The sequence below is a fragment of the Hyperoodon ampullatus genome (genome assembly GCF_949752795.1).
Source record: "Hyperoodon ampullatus genome assembly, chromosome: 11".
Taxonomy (NCBI): Eukaryota; Metazoa; Chordata; class Mammalia; order Artiodactyla; family Ziphiidae; genus Hyperoodon; species Hyperoodon ampullatus.
In genome coordinates this window covers 3364978-3386628 of record NC_136924.1, presented here as the reverse complement: position 1 = coordinate 3386628, position 21651 = coordinate 3364978, and the positions used below count along the sequence as shown (strand labels likewise).

At 37.9% G+C, this 21651-nt stretch overlaps 1 protein-coding gene across 3 annotated transcripts in view; it reads left to right on the top strand.

Moving 5' to 3' along the window:
* Window positions 1-20178: 20178 nt before the first annotated feature.
* OSBPL8 (oxysterol binding protein like 8) overlaps window positions 20179-21651 on the top strand; it is a gene marked incomplete at its 5' end in the record, with an annotated part of 131992 nt that continues 130519 nt past the window's right edge. Inside the window, one exon of one of the 3 annotated variants that reach the window (XM_079714284.1) lies at window positions 20179-20259. In XM_079714284.1, coding sequence (XP_079570410.1) covers window positions 20218-20259 — 42 coding nt within the window. The remainder of the gene's footprint in view (window positions 20260-21651) is intronic. The other 2 variants (XM_079714281.1, XM_079714282.1) reach the window with 2 other exon arrangements.

Here is a 21651-nt window from a genome sequence, read left to right as displayed (position 1 = left end):
GCTTGGAGATGGGGGATGGAAAATGTAGTCCCTTATACAGTCAGTCAGGTAATATATAATTCTCCTATTTTTAGCCCCACTATTTATTCCCACCCTTTGCTGAACTGTTTACTTTGCAATCATGCTTCTCTGGGGGTTCCGTCAGATGTATTGGTTCCCAACCTTTTGCATCACTCTTAAAGGGTATGATGAGGCTGTGGCTCTCTCTGCTTGTGATATCAATCAATTTCACATCTACTTTCATCTTTCAGAAATTTATGGACTTCTCTCTCTACTCTCTCTGTCCCCACTTTTTGTGTGTGTGTCTTATTTTTATTTATTTTATTTTATTTATTTATTTATTTTTTGCGGTACGCGGGCCTCTCACTGCTGTGGCCTCTCCCGTTGAGGAGCACAGGCTCTGGATGTGCAGGCCCAGCGGCCATGGCTCACGGGCCCAGCCGCTCCGCGGCATGTGGGATCTTCCCGGACCGGGGCACGAACCCGTGTCCCCTGCATCGGCAGGCAGACTCTCAACCACTTCGCCACCAGGGAAGCCCTATTTTATTATAATTTTAATTTTTATTATAATTAAAATTTTTAATTTTTAATTTATTATATAAAGGTTACTTTCTATTTACAGTTATTACAAAATATTGGCTGTATTCCCTGTGTTGTACAGTACATCCTTGAGCCTATCTTACACCCAATAGTTTGTACCTCCCATTCCCCCACCCCATGTTACCCCATCCCCACTTTTAATTTCTTTGCTCTTACGGTTTTATTTTTTTTCTGTATGAATTGTTTTTGTTTCAATGGGAGATCTGAAGTAACTGGAGGGAAAATTTGTATTCAGTCCATCATCTTTTATTGGAGATCTTTCCTATTTTTTTTTGTTAATGCAATGATTATAAAAGTTGTGATCATGATACTGTGTTGAAATACAGTGATATTTCTTCACTATTGATTTGTATAGGTATTTTGTATCTTTATGCCAGTTGGTCCTAAATTTTGTATGCTTTTGAATTCTTGTTTGCTTCTTAGTTTTTCTCTTTCCTCTTCTTTTGTCATCTGCCCCAACTTGTACATGTCATTATGATTCTCTTGCCATTTCTAGTTTGTTCCTTGGAAACTGAATGAGACCATTTAGAATTGTGCATAAAATAGTGACTTTTCTCCAGAGAATGGCATGTCAGCTGTAAGCCCATGACTCTTGTGACATTTTGATTATTCATTACTTATTTTCTGTTTCTCAACTGTGTCCAGGCAGGTGAGGTGTTATTCTTTTTCATTTACTTCTCTGCCTTAATTGTGATATCTGCTTTGGTTCCTTAGTTATTGATCTTTTTCTCTATAACTTTTCTGTCTCTTCTACCTAATTATCTTTGGTACTTTAAATGTTGAGCTTAGATTGCCTAGCTGGTTCATGAAGGCCGTAATTTTCATCTCCTCCTCTCATTTTATACTCAAAAAAATTTCTCAGCATGTTCTAAATTTTTTTTTTTTTTTTTTTTTTCTGGTACGCGAGCCTCTCACTGCTGTGGCCTCTCCCGTTGCGGAGCACAGGCTCCGGACGCGCCGGCTCAGCGGCCATGGCTCACGGGCCCAGCCGCTCCGTGGCATGTGGGATCCTCCCGGACCGGGGCACGAACCCGTGTCCCCTGCATTGACAGGCGGATTCTCAACCACTGCGCCACCAGGGAAGCCCTGTTCTAAATTTTTTATACCTTATTCTCTTTTTTATTTCCCAGTCTCCTTTCCTGAATCTTTAGGAAAATTGATTGATTATAATTTATCCTGGGCAAATAAATTTAAATTTGTCTGTTTACGTCCCTCTCTTCCATGATATTGCTGCATTTCTCTGTTAATCTTGTTCAGGCCTTCTCTCATGAGACTTCGTAGTTCTTTCTTCTACAGCTATGGTTTTGACTCCTGGAACATGTGTCTTTTATGATTGGAGTTATAATTCTCTTGCAATCAGAAATTTATGTAATCCAGATTTTTAAAATGCTGACTACTTTGGAGTTGAGATCCTGTCAGAAGGGCTGTGATTTGGAAGGCTTAAACCCCTAGATTTGGCCTGATTATGTAAGATACTGTGGAACCTACATAGTACATGCTTATTTGAAATTTAAAGTAGCTTAGAAAAGAAACTGGCTGTTTTGTAGTTTCTTTATTTGCCCACTGTAGGGGAAGTCAAAGTTGTAAATATTCCCTAACGTTGATGTCTATTTACTGATTATTTTGTGAACTTTCTCTTATTCTGTGGGACTCCTGGTTTTACAATCCAGAGGTTTGATTAGATCATGGTTGTATGTCTTTTGCTTTACCTTTTTCACGTATTCTAAGCATTTTTCCTTTTAGATACCTGTCATAATTACTATCCTTTTTGTCTGCCTCATTACGGTATCCTTTATTGCTTCTCTTAGGTTTATAGTTTTGGTACTTTTTCTCACTTTTCCTGAATTTTAAAATAGAACCTTCAGCATTATATGGATAGTACTGTGACTGTTTTTCAAAGGTTTGATTACTTGGGAAATTATGGTTTTTATGTCTTTATTTTCCCAGGAATTTATGATTAGAGTGTAGGAATTTAAAAATATAATACTCTGTCATTACTGAGGAAAAATTCCTCTGTGAAAACAGAGACTCATTTTAAGAGGTTGATTGTTTAACATATTTAGTGTTTTAACTAGCAAGGTCTTATTTGGTTATTTTGGGGCTTCTTAATTTACAGTAGTAGTAATTAGCCTCTTCAAACTTATAAGTTGAAATTAACCAGTGATACATTTTGTGGCTATGAGACAAATAATGATTTTAATTAAATTCAGCAAATATATGCTTTTTTTTGGATTCTCCAAGAATTTTTTCATTGTCACCATATATGATCAGTTTTCTTTTAGGAACAGTCTTTGAATATGAGTTATTTCCATAGTTTCTCATTTTTGGTAGTCATTTTTAATTGAAGTATTAAAAATTGTGTTGGTTCTCATAGATCCTTTTTGAATTGGCATGTGGAAGTGTAATTATGTGTCTTGGTTACTTACATGATAAATTAAAGATGATCAGTACTTTGGTTGTGGTAATTTATACCTTGGATTCAAAACCCAGAAGCATCTAGGCCAGAGTTAGGCACTCAGACACTCATTTTTCTTTCATGCCCAAGACAAAAAGCCAACCTCAGCTGTATCAAAATATGAAGAAATTGCTTTTGAGATTGAATAAGAAAATCGGTAATAAAATTCCTTGAGATTATCTTGAATTAACTTTAGATCTTGCATTTCAAGCTTTGATCCTTAATGAAGAACCATCACCTTAAGTATGGGCATGAATTTACTTGTAGGAAACTGGGGTAAGTCTCTTGGTTGATTATAACCAGTTACCATAATTAATGAGAAACACATTCACTTTTTTCTAGTATCTTGATTTAAAACTAGGTTCATATTTTCCTTAGAAAAGAACCTTTTAAGAAAATAGTGAAAATTTACGCAGAATGAGGTAGTTTTAGCTGTAATTTAAAATATCTAAGTTTAAAAACAAAGACTTAAAATCCAAGGGAGACATTTAATATATAGGACTAAGTTATTAATACTTGATTGACAGGGAAATATTTCCAAATACTGCCCTTAAGAGGCCTTGATATATTGCTGTCTCAGAAACCCTCTTTGAGACCCTATGTCACAGGCTTGTGCAACCTAGCATTACAAACACCAACTGATTTAGTAAACAGATGCACTGGGAAAATAAGAAGCCTGCCAGAAGTATTGTCTTTCCTGCTAAATAACTTTGTGACCTTGGCAAACCACTTAGTCTCTGTGGGTCTTAGTAAAATGGAGAGTTGGAACAGATAGCCTGTTAGGTTCTTTTGAGGATTCCTTGATGATGCTAGGGGGTAGAATTACAATCAGATGATATATTATGTAATATAGTCCTTATAATAGCTCTGAAATAGATGGTATTATTCCCATTTTACAGATAGAATTATTGATGTTGTACAGACTCCATGTTCAGGTAACATGCTCAGTCATGTAGGTACTAAGGGGCCAAGCAAGAAGTTGAACTTTGGCCTATGTCATTCTGTAGCCATGTTCTTTTTGGTATACAGTACTGCCTTTCCAAGCCATGTTGTTAGAGTAGACCACCAGATTTTACTGTTAGAATTTGTTCCGTTCCTTAGTCTGTACTTCATAGTAAATGTGCTTTTGCATTATATCATTTGTTATTCAGGGAAACCAGAAGTCAGGGATCAGGCCTGTCTGTGAGTTGTGCCCAAAGTAGAAATGTGTGACCAGCTTTTAAATAAGCATATTAAAACTTACATGTCTAAGAGATGATTGGTGTGTTCAAAGTTATCTTGAATTTATTTCAGTAATGTCAGTTTTTCAGAAACACTTTTGAAACTATTTCGGCATTTCTTTGGTACCTTTAGCCTCATTCTTTTACCTATATTCTGTGGTGGCAAATAACATCTCTTGAAAATGGATTTGATATTTGGAAAAAGTGGGAAGTAATTCTGAACAGGGTCTCATACATAAAATTAGGGATCAAAATGAGAAATGTCATTTTTGGTTAAAAATAATCAGTGACTAGGGGTTCCCTGGTAGCGCAGGGGTTGAGAGTCCGCCTGCCGATGCAGGGGACACGGGTTCGTACCCCGGTCCGGGAGGATCCCACATGCCGCGGAGCGGCTGGGCCCGTGAGCCATGGCCACTGAGCCTGCGCGTCCAGAGCCTGTGCTCCGCAACGGGAGAGGCCACAACAGTGAGAGGCCTGCGTACCGCAAAAAAAAAAAAGAAAAAAAATCAGTCACCAAAAGGATGAAACCTATTATTCTTGTGTCATTTATATGGTAGCTAAGAAAGTGATTAGAGGAGAGGAGTTGGAGAACTGTTTTGTATGATGGCAAGTTGAAATGGTCTCTGAAGATGACTACTCTGAATGGAGATAACCCTTATTTGGATGTAAATTCTTCTATATTAGTTGAAGTTACATCTTAAGATAGTTACGCTTGTTCTCTGTTTGCGACTTAAGCCAGTGCTATGCTGACTTAGCATGTGCTTCAGAGAAAGAGTTGGTGAATGAATTATACATGGCAGATATTCTTTCCATTTAAAGGAGATCAGAGTCTATATAACAAAAAAAAAACAGAGAATCTATATAACATTTGTTTGCAGAATAATTTAATTCTCAGTTATATTCATATTTATTATATAACTTGTGGTTATCCGTATTTAGGTTTAATTCCAGGCAGCTACCCCATCCCATTTCCTAGCATGAACTAAAACCACTTCTGTTGCTAAGCGTGAGTGTACTCTCTGATGCAGGTTTACACGTAAAATAACTTTTTTGCAAAAATTATACTAGGCTTCATTATAAACATATTTATATTACTGAATGGTTTTGTATATCAGTGTTGTACTCTACTGGTACAGATACTAAGCAATAATATACCTATATATCTTGTTGCAGAAGAACTTGTGATAGGAAGATTTCATTTTATCTTTTGAAGGCATTATTTTTCTTAATTTAAACTCCTAGATGGTAGAGTTTAATGAAGCTTCCTCATTTGTGAGTATTAAAGGATACTAAAAAATGCCTCTAGTCCCTTTTTTTTTTTTTTTGGCGGTACGCGTGCCTCTCACTGTTGTGGCCTCTCCCGTTGCGGAGCACAGGCTCCGGACGCGCAGGCTCAGCGGCCATGGCTCACGGGCCCAGCCGCTCCGCGGCATGTGGGATCTTCCCAGACCGGGGCCCGAACCCGTGTCCCCTGCATCGGCAGGCGGACTCTCAACCACTGCGCCACCAGGGAAGCCCAGCCTCTAGTCCCTTTTTAATAATACTTTTCCTTTTGAGGTTTCAAAATAATTTAATGTTACAAGACCTTTAATTCAACAGATATTTGAGGGTAAGTCACTATGCAGGGGCAGAAAATTTAGTGGGAACTAGATAGACCTGCGACTTCTTTGAGTGTGTGTGTGTGGGAAGGGTGGGGAACAGACAGTAAACTACTGATGGTACAGTTGTACACTGTAGTCACCATCGTGGACAGTGCTAAGAGGAGGAAATGGAGGGTGATCGAGGATTTTGCTGACCTAGTGGGTGGAGAGGGGAGCCAGGGAAGGTGACTTAAGCCGAGGGAAAAAAGGAGAATATTCTGGCAGAACATCGTGTTTAAATATTCTGGAACAGCAAGGAGCTTGGCTTTTGCGGGGAATTGATCGAAAGAGTCCCCTGTGACTGGAGTGTTAAAAAAAAAAAAAAGAGTGATAACAACGTGGCGCAGTAGGCAAGGGCCAGGTCATGCGAGGCTCGATAGACCTTGTGAAGGATTTTGATTTTTGCCTTAAGGCGTCTTGGAAACCATTAGAATATTTTAAACAAAGGATCATGAAATGATCAAGTTTAGAATGATCACTCTGGGTGCTGTGTAAGAATGGTTTGGAGGGAACCAGGGTAGGTGCTGGGAGACTCATTAGGTCGTGTTGAAATTAAGGTACCTATGGCTTATCCAAGGGAGATTCCTGCAGGCCTGTGGGTCTCAAAGTGTGTCACCTGGGAACTTATTAGAAATGCAGATTCTTGGGTTCTACTGAGACCTATAAAATCAGAAGCTTTGGGGGTGGAGCTTAGAAATATCTTTTTGAACAAGCCTTCCAGGTGATTCTGATGCTTCCTAAAGTTTTTGAACCTCTGCTGCAGGTCATTAGATATGTGGTTTTGATGTAGGAGAAAGTTCTAGGTTGGTGATATGAATAGGGAATAACTGCATGAAGATGGTAGTTGAAAATGAGAGGAGGAGAAGAAGCTCTAATAGAATGAAACCTTGAGAGACTTTACTGCCCAAGTCCTGTACAGAGTGAGGCGAGCTAGTGAAAGAATCAGAAAAGGATTGGTTAGAGGAACTAGAAAATCAGGAGCGTCTGTGCGTAATGGCACGGGCGAAGGAAGCATTAAACTTGGCAATGAAGGGTCTTTGTATGAATGACTGTAGTGGGAATACAGAGGTAGGCACCAGATTTCAACGGGTTGAGAAGGAACTGGAGAGAGGAGTGAAGAAAATACAATTTACTCATTTAAGACATCCCTTACTCTTTGGACAGATATTTAAAATTCCAAAATATGGGAGAAGTAAACTAAATAACCTTGATGGGCAGCTAACCAGCATAAGATTCTATTGAGAACTGTATGATAAACTCATTGTTTGGACCTATTGATTTTGAAACTCATAATCTACATAGAGGACTGAGCTCAAGTTTATCATTGTCTTTACCACTTTGCAAGGAATGCTGTAGTATAATAATAAACTTATGGGAGGGATGGTTAGCCTACCAAGAATGCTGGGTTTTTGTTTTAGTTTTTTAACATGATTGAAACCACTTTAACAGTATGCATTTATATGAAAGTAATTTTTAAATTATACATACTCTTTTTCATTACAAAAGTATTAATTCATTTTCTATTACTATTATGTATTTAAAGGAAGACTTTTTTAAATTAAAAATTAAAAAAAAATTAGGGCTTCCCTGGTAGCGCAGTGGTTGAGAGTCCGCCTGCCGATGCAGGGAACACGGGTTCGTGCCCCGGTCCGGGAAGATCCCACATGCCGCGGAGTGGCTGGGCCCGTGAGCCATGGCCGCTGAGCCTGCGCGTCCGGAGCCTGTGCTCCACAACGGGAGAGGCCACAGCAGTGAGAGGCCCGCGTACCGCAAAAAAAAAAAATTGAAGTGTAGTTGATTTACAATGTTGTGTTAGTTTCAGGTGTATAAAGGAAAATTCTTTAAATGCATTTTATAATTCAAATTCCAACTTTTAATTTCTTTAATTACCCCAACTTGTTAGAATTATTTTAACGTGTTAATGTTATGCTATTCTTAAGGAAGACCACATTTAATGTGAAGCCAAATTAAGATAATTTCAAGGTCAACCCCAATTACAAAGTAATGTCTTTCAAATTGTGTGTGTGTGTGTGTGTGTGTGTGTGCGCGCGCGCGCGCGCGCGCGCGCGCGCACAAGGGAGGGGAGGGGGAGGGGGAGACAAGCCATTTTGAGATGCATTTTCTCAGTGAAAAATTTTTGTTTAAATTTTTTAAAAAGCAAAAACATGATTATTCCATCAACATATGCTGTCTGTAAAATTCAACAGTACAGAAACTGATAAAGTTAGTTTCTGCTGCCACTAGACCCCGCTTTATGTCCCAGATAGTCCACATATTACCAATTTGGTATTCTTCCAGACGTTCTTCCCTTTCTTCCTCCCTCCGCCCACCCTCTCCCTTTCTCTCTCTCTCTCTCTCTCTCTCTCTCTCTCTCTGTGTGTGTGTGTGTGTGTGTATATATATATATATATATATATATATGTAAGTGTATGTATAACTTTTTGAAAAATAGAACTGGGATTATAATGTAATGCTGTGTTGCATTTTCTTCGCCAATCAATACATATTACTTCTAAAAGGCTGAATCCTAGTAATTCCTCCCATTGAATTTATATTTTGTTCTTTGAACATTGAACTGAGACTTAAAGAGACTTGGGTTCTGGTCTCTTTTTGTTCCATGATCTTGGGCAAGTCACTTAATCCCTCTGTGTTTAGTTTCTTCATCTGTAAAATTTAGAGATAGTGAGTTATTGATTTGAAGGTTTCTAATAGCTCTAAAGTTTATTTAGGAATGCTAGGATTTCAAAGGGCAGACATTTCCTGGAATTTTATATAGAAAGTGATTATCTTAACCCACCTGTGAATACTTAAAGGGTTAAGTTCTTGCCAAATTAAAAACACAATAGGTGGGGGGAAAACGCATGTTAGAAACAAGATTCAAAAAGATGATTTCCTGTCATTTACTTGTGTCCTTAGTAGGCATACCTGCTGCTTTTAGGATAAGCACCGACCCCTAAAAAAAAAAAGAAAAAGAGCTTTCTTAGAGAGCTGATTAAATTTTTGACTGCAAATTCACACCACTTTTTTTGCAGGGTGTGGGATATGGGTGGGTCTGTTGGGTCTTTGTTTGGTTTTGCCCATCGATTGTTCATGGGAGATAAGACAACTGGGACTGCTCAGCATTCTTTAAGGAATTGTGTCATCTTCTCACATAAGTGGCTTAGAAAAGCCAGGGCACTAGGGATAGGAGCCATTGGTATGAGGCCAGGAGCTGTGCTTTCTGTTCCTTAGCTTTCTACTTTGCAATTATTTGCTAAGTAAAATTTTCACAAAAAACTTGAGAAGGCAAAGCAGTCTTAGTTTGAAGAATCTCTGAGTGAAGGTGTTTGGCTTTTGAATTAGCATTGCTCTGTTCTTATTATTAATATTATGTTGATTAAAAGATGGTTTTTATTTCCCTGCTTTCAATGTCTCAGGTTGCTGATTTTATTTCCTTTTCATTATTTTTTTAAATTGTTTTCATCTTTTTTTATCCATGGTGTTCTTTGTCCATTAAACTTTTAGGGCCTCTTTTCTTATTCCTAATCTTTAGCTTGTATTTTTCTAATATTTTCTTGTCACCTTTATAGATTTTGAACTTCTCTGCCCTTTTCATTTGATTTTTGTGCTTAAACTCTTTTAAAAAATTTAGCTATATTTTTCCAAATAGGATTTTATTAAGGTAGAGACACAAGTAAGTATAAAGAAGAATAATTGAGAAAAACGAATGACTCCAACAGTGGCTTGCCCAGGGAGAGCTTTAATTTATTTTTATTGATACATGTATTCTTTTTTCTATATACCTGGCTGCTGGGTGGTATGGTTCTAATGTGGATAGCCCCAAATATACTTCACACTCTAAGCAAGAGATTCAGGATAACTTTTTTCCCCTCCACTTATCCAATAGTAGCTCTTAGGGCTTCTCATAAGAGACTTTCTTATTCCTTTAAATTTTGAACCACTTCCTCGTAGCTTTAATCTGAGTAATGCAGATGCACCATGGGCAAATTTCCCACCTCTAAGTAAAGTAAGTTTATTTACAGTGATAAAGCCTTTGAACTATGCTTAAAAGGACTGCTCTCATGTTTCCTGTCATACCTTTAATTATGTTGAAGGTGTTTGATTTTAAAAGTTTCACATGAAATTGAACTATTTGTGGTGAGGTGGATGGACCTACGGTCTATCAGACAAAGTGAAGTAAGTCAGAAAGAGAAAAACAAATACCGTATGCTAACACATATATATGGAACCTAAAAAAGAAATGGTTCTGAAGAACCTATGGGCAGGACAGGAATAAAGATGCAGATGTAGAGAATGGACTTGAGGACATGGGGCTGGGAAGGGTAAGCTGGGACGAAGTGAGAGAGTAGCATTGACATATATACACTATCAAATGTAAGCTAGATGGCTAGTGGGAAGCAGCCGCATAGCACAGGGAGATCAGCTCCGTGCTTTGTGATGACCTAGAAGGGTGGGATAGGGAGGGTGGGAGGGAGATGCAAGAGGGAGGGGATATGGGGATATATGTATACATATAGCTGATTCACTTTGTTATACAGCAGAAACTAACACAACATTGTAAAGCAATTATACTCTAAGATGTTAAAAAAAAATAAAAATAAAAAGTTTCACAATCCTCATTTTAAAAACAATAAACAATCTTTAACAGTGTCAGCCTCCCAGAATCTGCTTTTCAATAATAAACACAAACAAAGAAAACTAAAAATAGAATGACCATATGGTCCAGCAATCCCACTACTGGGCATATACCCCCCCAAAAAATAAATAAATAAATAAATAAATAAACACAAACAAAAAACAGTGGTGGATTTTAATTAATATTTTATTGTTAATCTTATTATTAAAAACTTTGTTTTCTAATTTATATTTCTTAAAATAGGAACCTCCTTTTTTAGTGTACATATAGGAAATGCTTTGAAAAGTATTTTATAGTATAAAATACTATTATCATAAAAAGTAACTTTTAAGGAAAAAAAGCATTTGTGATTCTGAATGATATAACATACCAATAATTTTTTTATGTCTTCATAGATACTTCAGCTATTACTTTGATGTATAACATATGGGCTCAAGAAAGCAAAGGTAGATAAGGTCATTCTTTATTCTCTATATGTTCTACTCTGGGCCAAGGCCTCTAACTGGATATTGCTCTGATGTAAGTGGAGCAGATAAAACCTTGTTTGTTAGCTGACTGTCACTATATAACATCCTTTCTCAGTAAGAGACTTCAGTTGATTCAATCCTGTAGCTTTGTTGTCCTCACCATAGCTACATTGCTGCTACTTTGTTTAAAGGTCAGCATTGTTGCCCTTTAATATTACATTTCTCATTGTGCATCTCATTCTCATTCAGCATATCTGAACGTTTCTCTCATTCTGGCAACTAAATTAGCTCAAATTATTACTATTTTGGCTGTGTCTTTCCAGATACAAAGCACTGAAAAAACACTTTAATGTGTATATAAAATATAGAAAGGAATTATTCTGCCACATATGTAAAATCTTAATAAATATTTTAGTTTAAATGCCATAAGAACGCAAACCCTGCATTCTTTTGTTAAAAACTTTAAAATGTATACATGTAAAAATACTTCAAAATTATAAATACCCAAGAATCTTAATCTTGGTCACATTAGGCCTCTTAAAGTATAATTATAGCATTCTGATACCTTTTAAGTAGTATGTCGTGAGATAATTCTTGTAGTTGATAGTTCTTTGGGGAGATTTGTTTGTATTGTTTTCCAAAATAACAGTCACTTACAGAGTTCAGAGTCTGAAAAATGTGAAGGCTTTCATAATTTCAGGAGCACAATGACAGCTACACAGCAAGTCCATATGTTGCTTAGCTATAATTACATTTTTTTTTTTTTTTTTTTTTTTTTTTCCGGTACGCGGGCCTCTCACTGTTGTGGCCTCTCCCGTTGCGGAGCACAGGCTCCGGACGTGCAGGCTCCGCGGCCATGGCTCGCGGGCCCAGCTGCTCCGCAGCATGTGGGATCTTCCCGGACCGGGGCATGAACCCGTGTCCCCTGCTTCGGCAGGCGGACTCTCAACCACTGCGCCACCAGGGAAGCCCTATAATTACATTTTAATAATTGCTTTTTCTTTGGAGGAAGAACTATGGCTAACCTCCAAGAGAATGAATCTGATGATTGTAAGTATTCATATTTTCTCAACTGAAAGAACTTGTCTTTTTAATCCTATTTTAAATAGTTGAATATATTTATTTGTATCATAGCATCAAATGCATGAAGTTTCTATTCTGGGTCCTACTGTAAAATTTAAATGAATATTTGCGTCAGATGGGAAGATTACCCTGTTTTTTTTGTTACTCCCGTATATGGACTTGCTGCCACAGGCATGCTAATTTTGCCATCTCCTACATGGGACTTGCTGCTTTCCGCCTCCATTCTTTTGCACATTACCATTCCCTCCACCTGCATCCTTTCATCCACTTCCTTTTCTGCTTTGAAAACTGGCATCTAAAATTATTTCGTCTAGAGACTCTTTACTCCATGTAACTATCACTTATTTTCTTGGTTTCACCTTAACACTTAACATGGGTAGATACAGTTTCAACTATTCTGAGCCGTGTTTCTGTGATGTACCAGGTATAGTTATTCCCATTTTACAGGTGAAATTAAATAAATTCCCTGTTATATTCCTAGTTTTAGCTATGCCATAATTTGAACGTTTTTTGTGATTTTTAAAAATATAGCTTTTTACAATGTCATTCTGCCTTTCTTTTTTTCTGTAGTCTTTCCTTTCCTGCTCTCTACAATTTAACTCACCAACAGCGCTTAAATTTTTTTTAAATTCAGGTATAATTTACGTAGACTAAAATACACCCATTTGAAGAATATAGTCTGCGTTTTGACAACTGTATACACCCGTGTAACAACCACGTTTTCATCAGTCCCCCGAATCCCTTCTGTCCTCTCCGACTAATGTCCCTTCTTCCCCACTCTGCCCCAGGCAATAACTCATCTGGGTTCTGGCCACTATAGATTTTTTGTTTGTTCTAGAATTTCACATAAATGGAATCACAGAATATATGCTCGTCTGACTTCTTCTGCTCAGCATGTCTTTAAAATTGTTTCTTCTTATTGCTAGATTGTGTTCAGTTGTATAGAATGGAATATAACACACCTTTGTTTAACCATTCACCTGTTGATAGACAATTTGACCTGTTTCTAGATTTTGGCTATTAAAAATAAGGCTGCTATGAAAAGTCCATGTATAGGTCGTTGAGTGGACATATTTCCATTTTTCCTCTGTAACTGTCTAGGAGTGGCTGTACCATTTTGCATTCCCACCAACAATATATGAGTGTTCCAGTTGCCCTCCATCCTCATCAACACTTATATTGTCAGTTTAAAATTTTTTAGCCATTCTAGTTATTGTGTCGTAGTGTCTTATAGTATTTCATTTGTATTTCACTGGTGACCAGTGGTATTGAACACCTTTTCATAGGTTTATTGGTCATTGTATCTTTTTTTGGTAAATTAAAATTTTTTGTGTATTTAAAAATTGGTGTTTTCTTCTTCTTACTGACTTTTAAGACTTTTTTTATATAGTCAGGATCTTAGTTCTTTGTCAGTTATATGTATTGTGCATATTTTTTCCCAATCTGTGCCTTGCCTTTTCATTTTCTTAACTGTTTTTGGAGAGGGGAAGCTTTTAATTTTTATGAAGTTCAGCATATCAATTTTTTCTTTCATGGTTTGTGCTTTAGGTCTCCTAAGAAATTTTAGCCCACCCCAAAGTTGTGAAGATTTTCTCTTGTGTTTTATTCTAGAAGTTTTATAGTGTTGTTTTCTATATTTAAGTCTATGTTTCATTTTGAGTTAATTTTTGTGTTTAATGTAACATTGGATTTTCTTAGCACCTTTGTTGAAAAGTAATTGAACATGTACATGTGATCCATTTCTGGACTTCTTATTCTGTTCCATTGATATATATGTGGTATTCCAATATCATACTCTTACTTTATTTTTATAATTTTTAGAGGTAGTATAAATCCCCCAACCCAACATCATTTTGAAAATTAAAAAAAAAATCTTTGCCTCATTTTTTTGTTTGTTTTTTTTTGGCTGCATTGAGTCTTTGTTGCTGCATGTGGTCTTTCTCTAGTTGTAGCGAGCTGGGGCTACTCTTCATTGTGGGGCACGAGCTTCTTATTGCAGTGGCTTCTCTTGTTGTGTAGCACAGGCTCCAGGTGCACGGGCTTCAGTAGTTGTGGCTCACGGGCTCTAGAGCGTAGGCTCAGTAGTTGTGGTGTGTGGGCTTAGTTGCTCCTTGGCATGTGGGATCTTCCCAGACCAGGGCTCAAACCCATGTCCCCCACACTGGTAGGCGTATTCTTTTTTTTTTCTTTTTAATCTTCACTTTTATTATTTATTTATTATTTATTTTTAACACCTTTATTGGAGTATAATTGCTTTACAATGCTGTGTTAGTCTCTGCTTTATAACAAAGTGAATCAGCTATACATATACATATATTCCCATGTCTCCTCCCTCTTGTGTCTCCCTCCCATTCTCCCTATCTAGGTGATCACCCCTCTAGGTGATCACAAAGCACCGAGCTGATCTCCCTGTGCTATGCGGCTGCTTCCCACTAGCTATCTATTTTACATTTGGTAGTGTATATATGTCCATGCCACACTCTCACTTCATCCCAGCTTACCCTTCCCCCTCCTCGTGTCCTCAAGTCCATTCTCTACGTCTGTGTCTTTATTCCTGTCCTGCCCCGAGGTTCTTCAGAACCTTTTTTTCAGATTCCATATATATGTGTTAGCATACGGTATTTGTTTTTCTCTTTCTGACTTCACTCTGTATGACAGACTCTAGGTCCATCCACCTCACTACAAATAACTCAATTTTGTTTCTTTTTATGGCTGAGTAATATTCCATTGTATATATGTGCCACATCTTCTTTATCCACTCATCTGTCGATAGACACTTAGGTTGCTTCCATGTCCTGGCTATTGTAAATAGAGCGGCAGGTGGATTCTTAACCACTGTGCCACCAGGGAAGTCCATCCTTACATAATTTACTCCCTTGCCCTCACTGCTTGTGTTGTGTATGTGTTGTTGATTTTTGTTTTTCATTTGTTTTTGTTAGTTTCTGCTTTCAAAGATATTGCCATAGCAGGGGCTATGTGCTTAGTATTTTCCAGGGCAGATATTGTTTGTATTACGGAAGATGTTAACTACTTTCAGCTGGCTGGAAGTAATGAGCAGTTGGGGTTCTTCCTTTGTCTCACTATCATTGACAGTAAGCAATTCTACATTCCACTGGTACATCTATATGATTTTTTTTTTTTGCGGTACGCGGGCCTCTCACTGTTGTGGCCTCTCCCGTTGCGGAGCACAGGCTCCGGACGCGCAGGCTCAGCGGCCATGGCTCACGGGCCCAGCCACTCCACGGCATGTGGGATCTTCCCGGACTGGGGCACGAACCCATGTCCCCTGCACCGGCAGGCGGACTCTCAACCACTGCGCCACCAGGGAAGCCCGTACAATATATTTTAAATATTTAGTTTTTAAAACATTGGTCAGGCCGGGTTCATTGAGGACAACACATCACTGTAGGTACTTAGAGCAAAAGGGGAATTAGATTCTTAAAACGTTTTGGAGAAGCTGGAGGTCTGGAGCCTGGAAGGCTGTTCTAAGCTTTCAGGTTAGTCACTGCCGCTGCTGAGTATGGCTGCCTGGTGGTACCCACATGGGGAACTGGCAGGGGAGCATTTGGTGATGACTGTAAACCTCACGTCTGTTAAAGCCCAGGTGTCTGCTGCATTCAGAAGAAACATGGCCTTGTTTCTGTCTCTCTTCTGCCTTCCAAATACTGTGCAAATGCATTGCATTTGCTGAATGTAAATCACATAAATTCCAGGGGCAAAAATATTTGCAAAATGGAGTTCTCATACTTTTAGCTTTTGTGATACAGAGGATACAAAGGAGAGCACAGAAGGCGGTGAGAATGAACGATGAGATAAATACATCTATATTTATATGGACAAGATATGAATGCACACTTACATGTTGTATTCGTCAGGGTTCTCCAGAGAAACAGAACCAATAGGATATACATGTATACAGAAAGAGGGGAAGAAAGAGTGGCTTTATTTTAAGGAATTGGCTCCCGGGATTGTGGGGGCTGGCAAGCCTGAAACCGCAGGGCAGGCTGCAAAGTCGTCGGGTGATGTTCACTCTCCTTGATATCCTATAACTTAAATATTTAACAGTACTTCAGTACTATAATGTAAAGTCAGTGTATCTTATGTTATATGACAAGGAGATAAGAGAGGGAAGAAAACAGTTATTTGATGCATATACACAGAAACATATTCATAACAAAATTAGGAAAAAGTACTCATAACTAATTATAATTCTCATTTCTGTAACTGGTCATGTAGTGGTAGCTGGTATTTATAAATGCCTTCTTCCACTACCCATTTTGTATTCCCTTTGCCCTCAGCAAGCACCTCAGATAGCCATAGTTCTTTCTTTACCTGGTGGAGTGACCCAAACTTTTGTTTCTGAAGGGTTTGAGTCAGTAGTAGTCCTGCCTTGGTTGGGCTATTGTAGTTTTCCATTGAAAATAATCATAAGGCATGGTAGTCCTAAGAGATGCTCTTAGGGATCTCTGATAACCAGACATTTTCTTTCTTACCACCATTGTGGAATAGTAGTCCAATTTCCCCTTGGTAATTAGAATCAGTTACCTAAGCCAGTACAGTAAGTTCCTTCTTTGCCTACTGATTCTGAGGCATGGGGAGCTTAAAGTGGGCAGGTGGTAGGCTTAACTTCCAGTTCAGTGGAATCACTGTTGTGTCTCCTGATGGAAGCATTCCTCCCTTTGGAACTAAGACCTCTAGACCAGCAAAGCATAAGGTCGTGGGGACAGGAAACAAAAATTTTTGCTAGTAGTGGTGTTGGGAAAGTTGGATAGCTGCATGTAAATCAATGAGGTTAGAACACATTCTCACACCATACACAAAAATAAACTCAAAATAGCTTAAAGACTTTAATGTAAGACGTGACACCATAAAACTCCCAGAAGAGAACATAGGCAAAACATTCTCTGACATAAATTGTACCAATGTTTTCTTAGGTCACTCTCCCAAGACAATAGACATAAAAGCAAAAATAAACAACCGAGACCTAATCAAACTTGTAAGCTTTTGCATAGCAAAGGAAACCATAACCAAAATGAAAAGACAACATATGGACTGGGAGAAAATATTTTTGAACAATGTGACCAACAAGGGCTTACTTTCCAAAATATACAAACAGCTCATGACAACTCAATAACAAAAAACCAACCAAATCAAAAAATGGACCGAAGACATAAATAGACATTTCTCCAAAGAAGGCATACAGATGGCAAATAGGCACATGAGAAGATGCTCAACATCGCTAAGTATGAGAAATGCAAATCAAAAATACAATGAGGTACCACTTCACACTGGTCAGACTGGCCATCATTTAAAAGTCTACAAATAACAAATGCTGGAGAGTGTGTGGAGAAAAGGGAACCCTCCTGCACAGTTGATGAGAATGTAAATTGGGGCAGCCACTATAGAAAACAGCATGGAGGTTCCTTTAAAAACTAAAAATAGAGTTGCTATATGATCCAGCAATCCCATTCCTGGGCACATATCCAGAGAAAACTCCAATTACAATTTACAACAGCCAAGACATGGAAACCATCTAAATGTCCATTGACAGATGAATAGGTAAAGAAGATGTGGTATATATATACAATGGAACACTACTTAGCCATAAAAAATATGAAGTAATTCCATTGCAGAAACATGGATGGACCTAGAAATTATCATATTAAGTGAAGTAAGTCAGAAAAAGAAGGACAAATACTTTATGATACCACCTATATGTGGAATCTAAACTATGACACAAATGAACTTATTTATGAAACAGAAACAGACTCACAGATATAGAAAACAAACTTACAGTTACCAAAGGGAAAAGGGGGTGGGAGAGGGATAAATTAGGAGTTTGGAGTTAGCAGATACAAACTACTATATATAACATAGATAAACAACAAGGTCCTACTGTATAGCACAGGGAACTATATTCAGTATCCTGTAGTAAACCATAAGGGAAAAGAATATGTATATACATATGTATAACTGAATCACTTTGCTGTACACCAGAAACTAACACAACATTGTAAATCAACTATACTTCAATAAAAATAAACAAAAATTTTTGCTTGTGGGTCAATAAATAGTCAGTTGGTGCCACTTCCATTTCCTTCCTCTGAGTCCTAACCTGTGAATCTTGGCTATGCAAGAAACAGCACCATATATTGGACATTCAGAGCATATACAGCCTTTTGGAGATCCTCGCCCAAGGTATTGCCATCTGGCTGGTGCTCCCACTGAGTCCTCAAAAGCCCATTCCACTGTTCTATCAAGCCAGCTGTTTCAGGATGGTATGGTAAGACTAGCGAATTCACTAGCCCATTGCCACAGTTTGTTTTTTTTTTTTTTTTCCTGTGAAATGAGTTCCTTGATCAGCAGCAGTGTTTTATAGAACAATAGGAGGGATAGAGAAGGCATTCTGTAAGTCCACGGACAGCAGTTTTGGCAGAAGCATTTTGTGCAGGGAAGGCAAATCTGTATACAGACTAAGTATCTATTTCAGTAAGAGTAAAGTACTACCTCTTCCATGATAGAAGCAGTCCAGTGTAATCAACCTGTCACCAGGTAGCTGGCTGATCACCTCAGGGAATAGTGTCATACTGGGGACTCAGTGTTGGTCTCTGCTGCTGGCAGATTTGGCACTCAGCAGTGGCAGTAGCCAGGTTGGTCTTGGTGAGTGGAGGTCCATGTTGCTGAACCCATGCATAACCTGCATCCCTACCATGGTGACTACTTTGTTCATGAGCCCATTGGACAATGACAGGATTGGCTGGGGAAAGAGGCTGACTCATATCGGCAGGATGGGTCATCCTGTATTTATATTTCAGTGCAGCCTTTCACACTTGCAAAGACAAGAAAATGATTTGGAACTCCAGGAAATGACTAGAAGTCTACCTATTTCTTGGTTTTAATTTTGTTAGCTGTTTTAAGGAAGAATTATTAGAGAGATTATTAGAGACTTCTGAATATATATAATTACTATAGGAGTTCATCTTGGAGGCTTTGTTAGTTAAAAAGCTCAAAAGAGGGCTTCCCTGGCGGCGCAGTGGTTGAGAGTCCGCCTGCCGATGCAGGGGATGCAGGTTCGTGCCCCGGTCCAGGAAGATCCCACGTGCCGCGGAGCGGCTGGGCCCGTGAGCCATGGCCGCTGAGCCTGCGCGTCCGGAGCCTGTGCTCCACAACAGGAGAGGCCACAGCAGTGAGAGGCCCGCGTACCGAAAAAAAAAAAAAAAGCTCAAAGGGAAAGTGATGAAGACCTACTTCTAAGACTTTTCAAAATAAAAAGAAGTATAAAAGTAATACATGGTTCATTTTAAAAATGAAAAATTCAGAAACAAAAAGAGTATTTTATATATTATGTTCTATCATTTTGTTTTTTCCACCTAATGTGTTGTGGTCTTCTTTCTAGTTTAGTATATACAGATATTAAGTCATTTTTAAAAATTGCAGCGTGCTCTTCAGTTGTATGTATGTAGTATAATTTAAGCAAGCTCCTAATGATTGACATTAAGGCTGGTTCCAGTTTTTCTCACCTATTACTTCGTTGGATGTTTATTTATGTCTTTGTGCGTTTGTATAATATATTTGTGGAATAATTCCTAGCCTTGCAATTGCTGGATTAAAGCATGTATATTTTAAATTGTCCTCTCCCCAATTGTTCTGATTTATATTCTTATCACAAAAGTGCATGAGAACCTCTATTTTCCTATGTTCTCACCAACATTGGATGGTAGCACACTTTTTAGTTTTTGCCAATGTAATAATGAAAAAAAACCTAATTTTATTTCCTTAGTTATAAGTAGATTCAATCATGTTTTCACATTTTGAACAGTCTCATATCTTTAACCTTGCTCTTGCTATTCCTCTTCACTTGGAATATTTTCTTTCATTTTTGCTGAACTTTTACCATTCTTCAAGGTGCATGGCAAAATCTGTTTTTTTTTTCCATTATTGGATTTCCCAATAACCTCAGCCTAAAATGATTTCTCTCTCCTTATATACTTAATGCTTTATTTCCCACTTATCACAGTTTTATACCAGAGCTAATACATATGATTTTCTTCTTCTAGGATTTACAGGATGACTAAATATTAATGGAAAGAAAAGTGTAAACCTATCTTCTTTCACTATGGAGGCTGGTTTGGCAGATGGAGAACCTGATCGAACTTCGGTGAGTGGTTCAAATACAGCATAATAAGGTACTATCATCTACAGCTGGAAAGTGTTTGATGTAAGCCATCATTTTACTTTAAAAATGTATTTAAAACAAACTTTAAAAAAAGTATTTTAAAATAATACTTTAATTCCTCTGTTGATATGAAAATTACAGATAGTTTAAAGCTTGTTAAGGCATAACCCAGTTTTCTGCTATTTCTACCTTATCTCCTACCTCTTTTCCCTTGCTTTCCCAGCCATATAGTGTAAGACATACTGATGTAATAGTTTGTGTTTGTTTTCCTCAAGAAACTTTTTGCCTTACTGAAATCAAGAGGTTGTTAACAGTTAAGGAAATTAAATGCCTGTAAATCTCACATCATGTGCAGCTGTAGATAGAATGAAACAGTAAAAATAATTCAGAATTAAGAGCAGTTGCTACATATATTCTTTATATAAAAGTATAAGGATTTAATAAATATTGCTGCCTTGTGTTGTGATTGAATTGTATTCTGAAATTAAAACGGATAGGTAGGGGTACTGGTTAAGTGTACCTTATCCAATAAGTTTAAAAAAAAAATAAAAATTCACCAGTAGGGTGTGGATTAAATGATGATTTGTCACTGTACGAAAACATTTTGCTCTAGGATCATTTGATTTTCAATTCTCCTTTTTTAAAGATTCCATTAAATATTGATTTATAGATTATTAGGGATGTTTGTATTACCTAAAGTAAAGGTGCCAGTGGGTAAAATGTAGCCAGGTGATAGCTCTATGATTTGTTAGATGGTAGATTATGTGACTAATTTACATTATTGGAATAATGCAGAGGCCAACTTTTCTGTCTTTCATACTGCTATGAAGTTGAGAGTCACTACTAAATTGAGGTGTTTGTGAATTTTAATTTAGTGAATGTCCTTTGTTCAGGCTGAAATGTAGGATCAGTCTAATGATTGATAGTAAAATGCAGTTTTGTTTACTTGTGTTAACTTGGTCCCAACCTTTTTTTTTTTTTTTTTTTTTTGCGGTACCCGGGCCTCTCACTGTTGTGGCCTCTCCCGTTGTGGAGCACAGGCTCCGGACGCGCAGGCTCAGCAGCCATGGCTCACGGGCCTAGCCGCTCCGCGGCATGTGGGATCTTCCCGGACCAGGGCACGAACCCGCGTCCCCTGCATCAGCAGGCGGACTCTCAACCACTGCGCCACCAGGGAAGCCCGTCCCAACCTTTTTTGAATTTCTGGTTCAAACTTGTTTCTTTAATGGTCAAAGAAAAGTTAAACTTTAAAATGATAACTTGTTAATAGAGAATAAAATGGACATGAATGTAGATTGGTTTATGAAGAAGGTTATTGTAACGGCAATTTTAAATGGAAAACCGATGGTAGGTTATTTTGTTTTCACTATATCT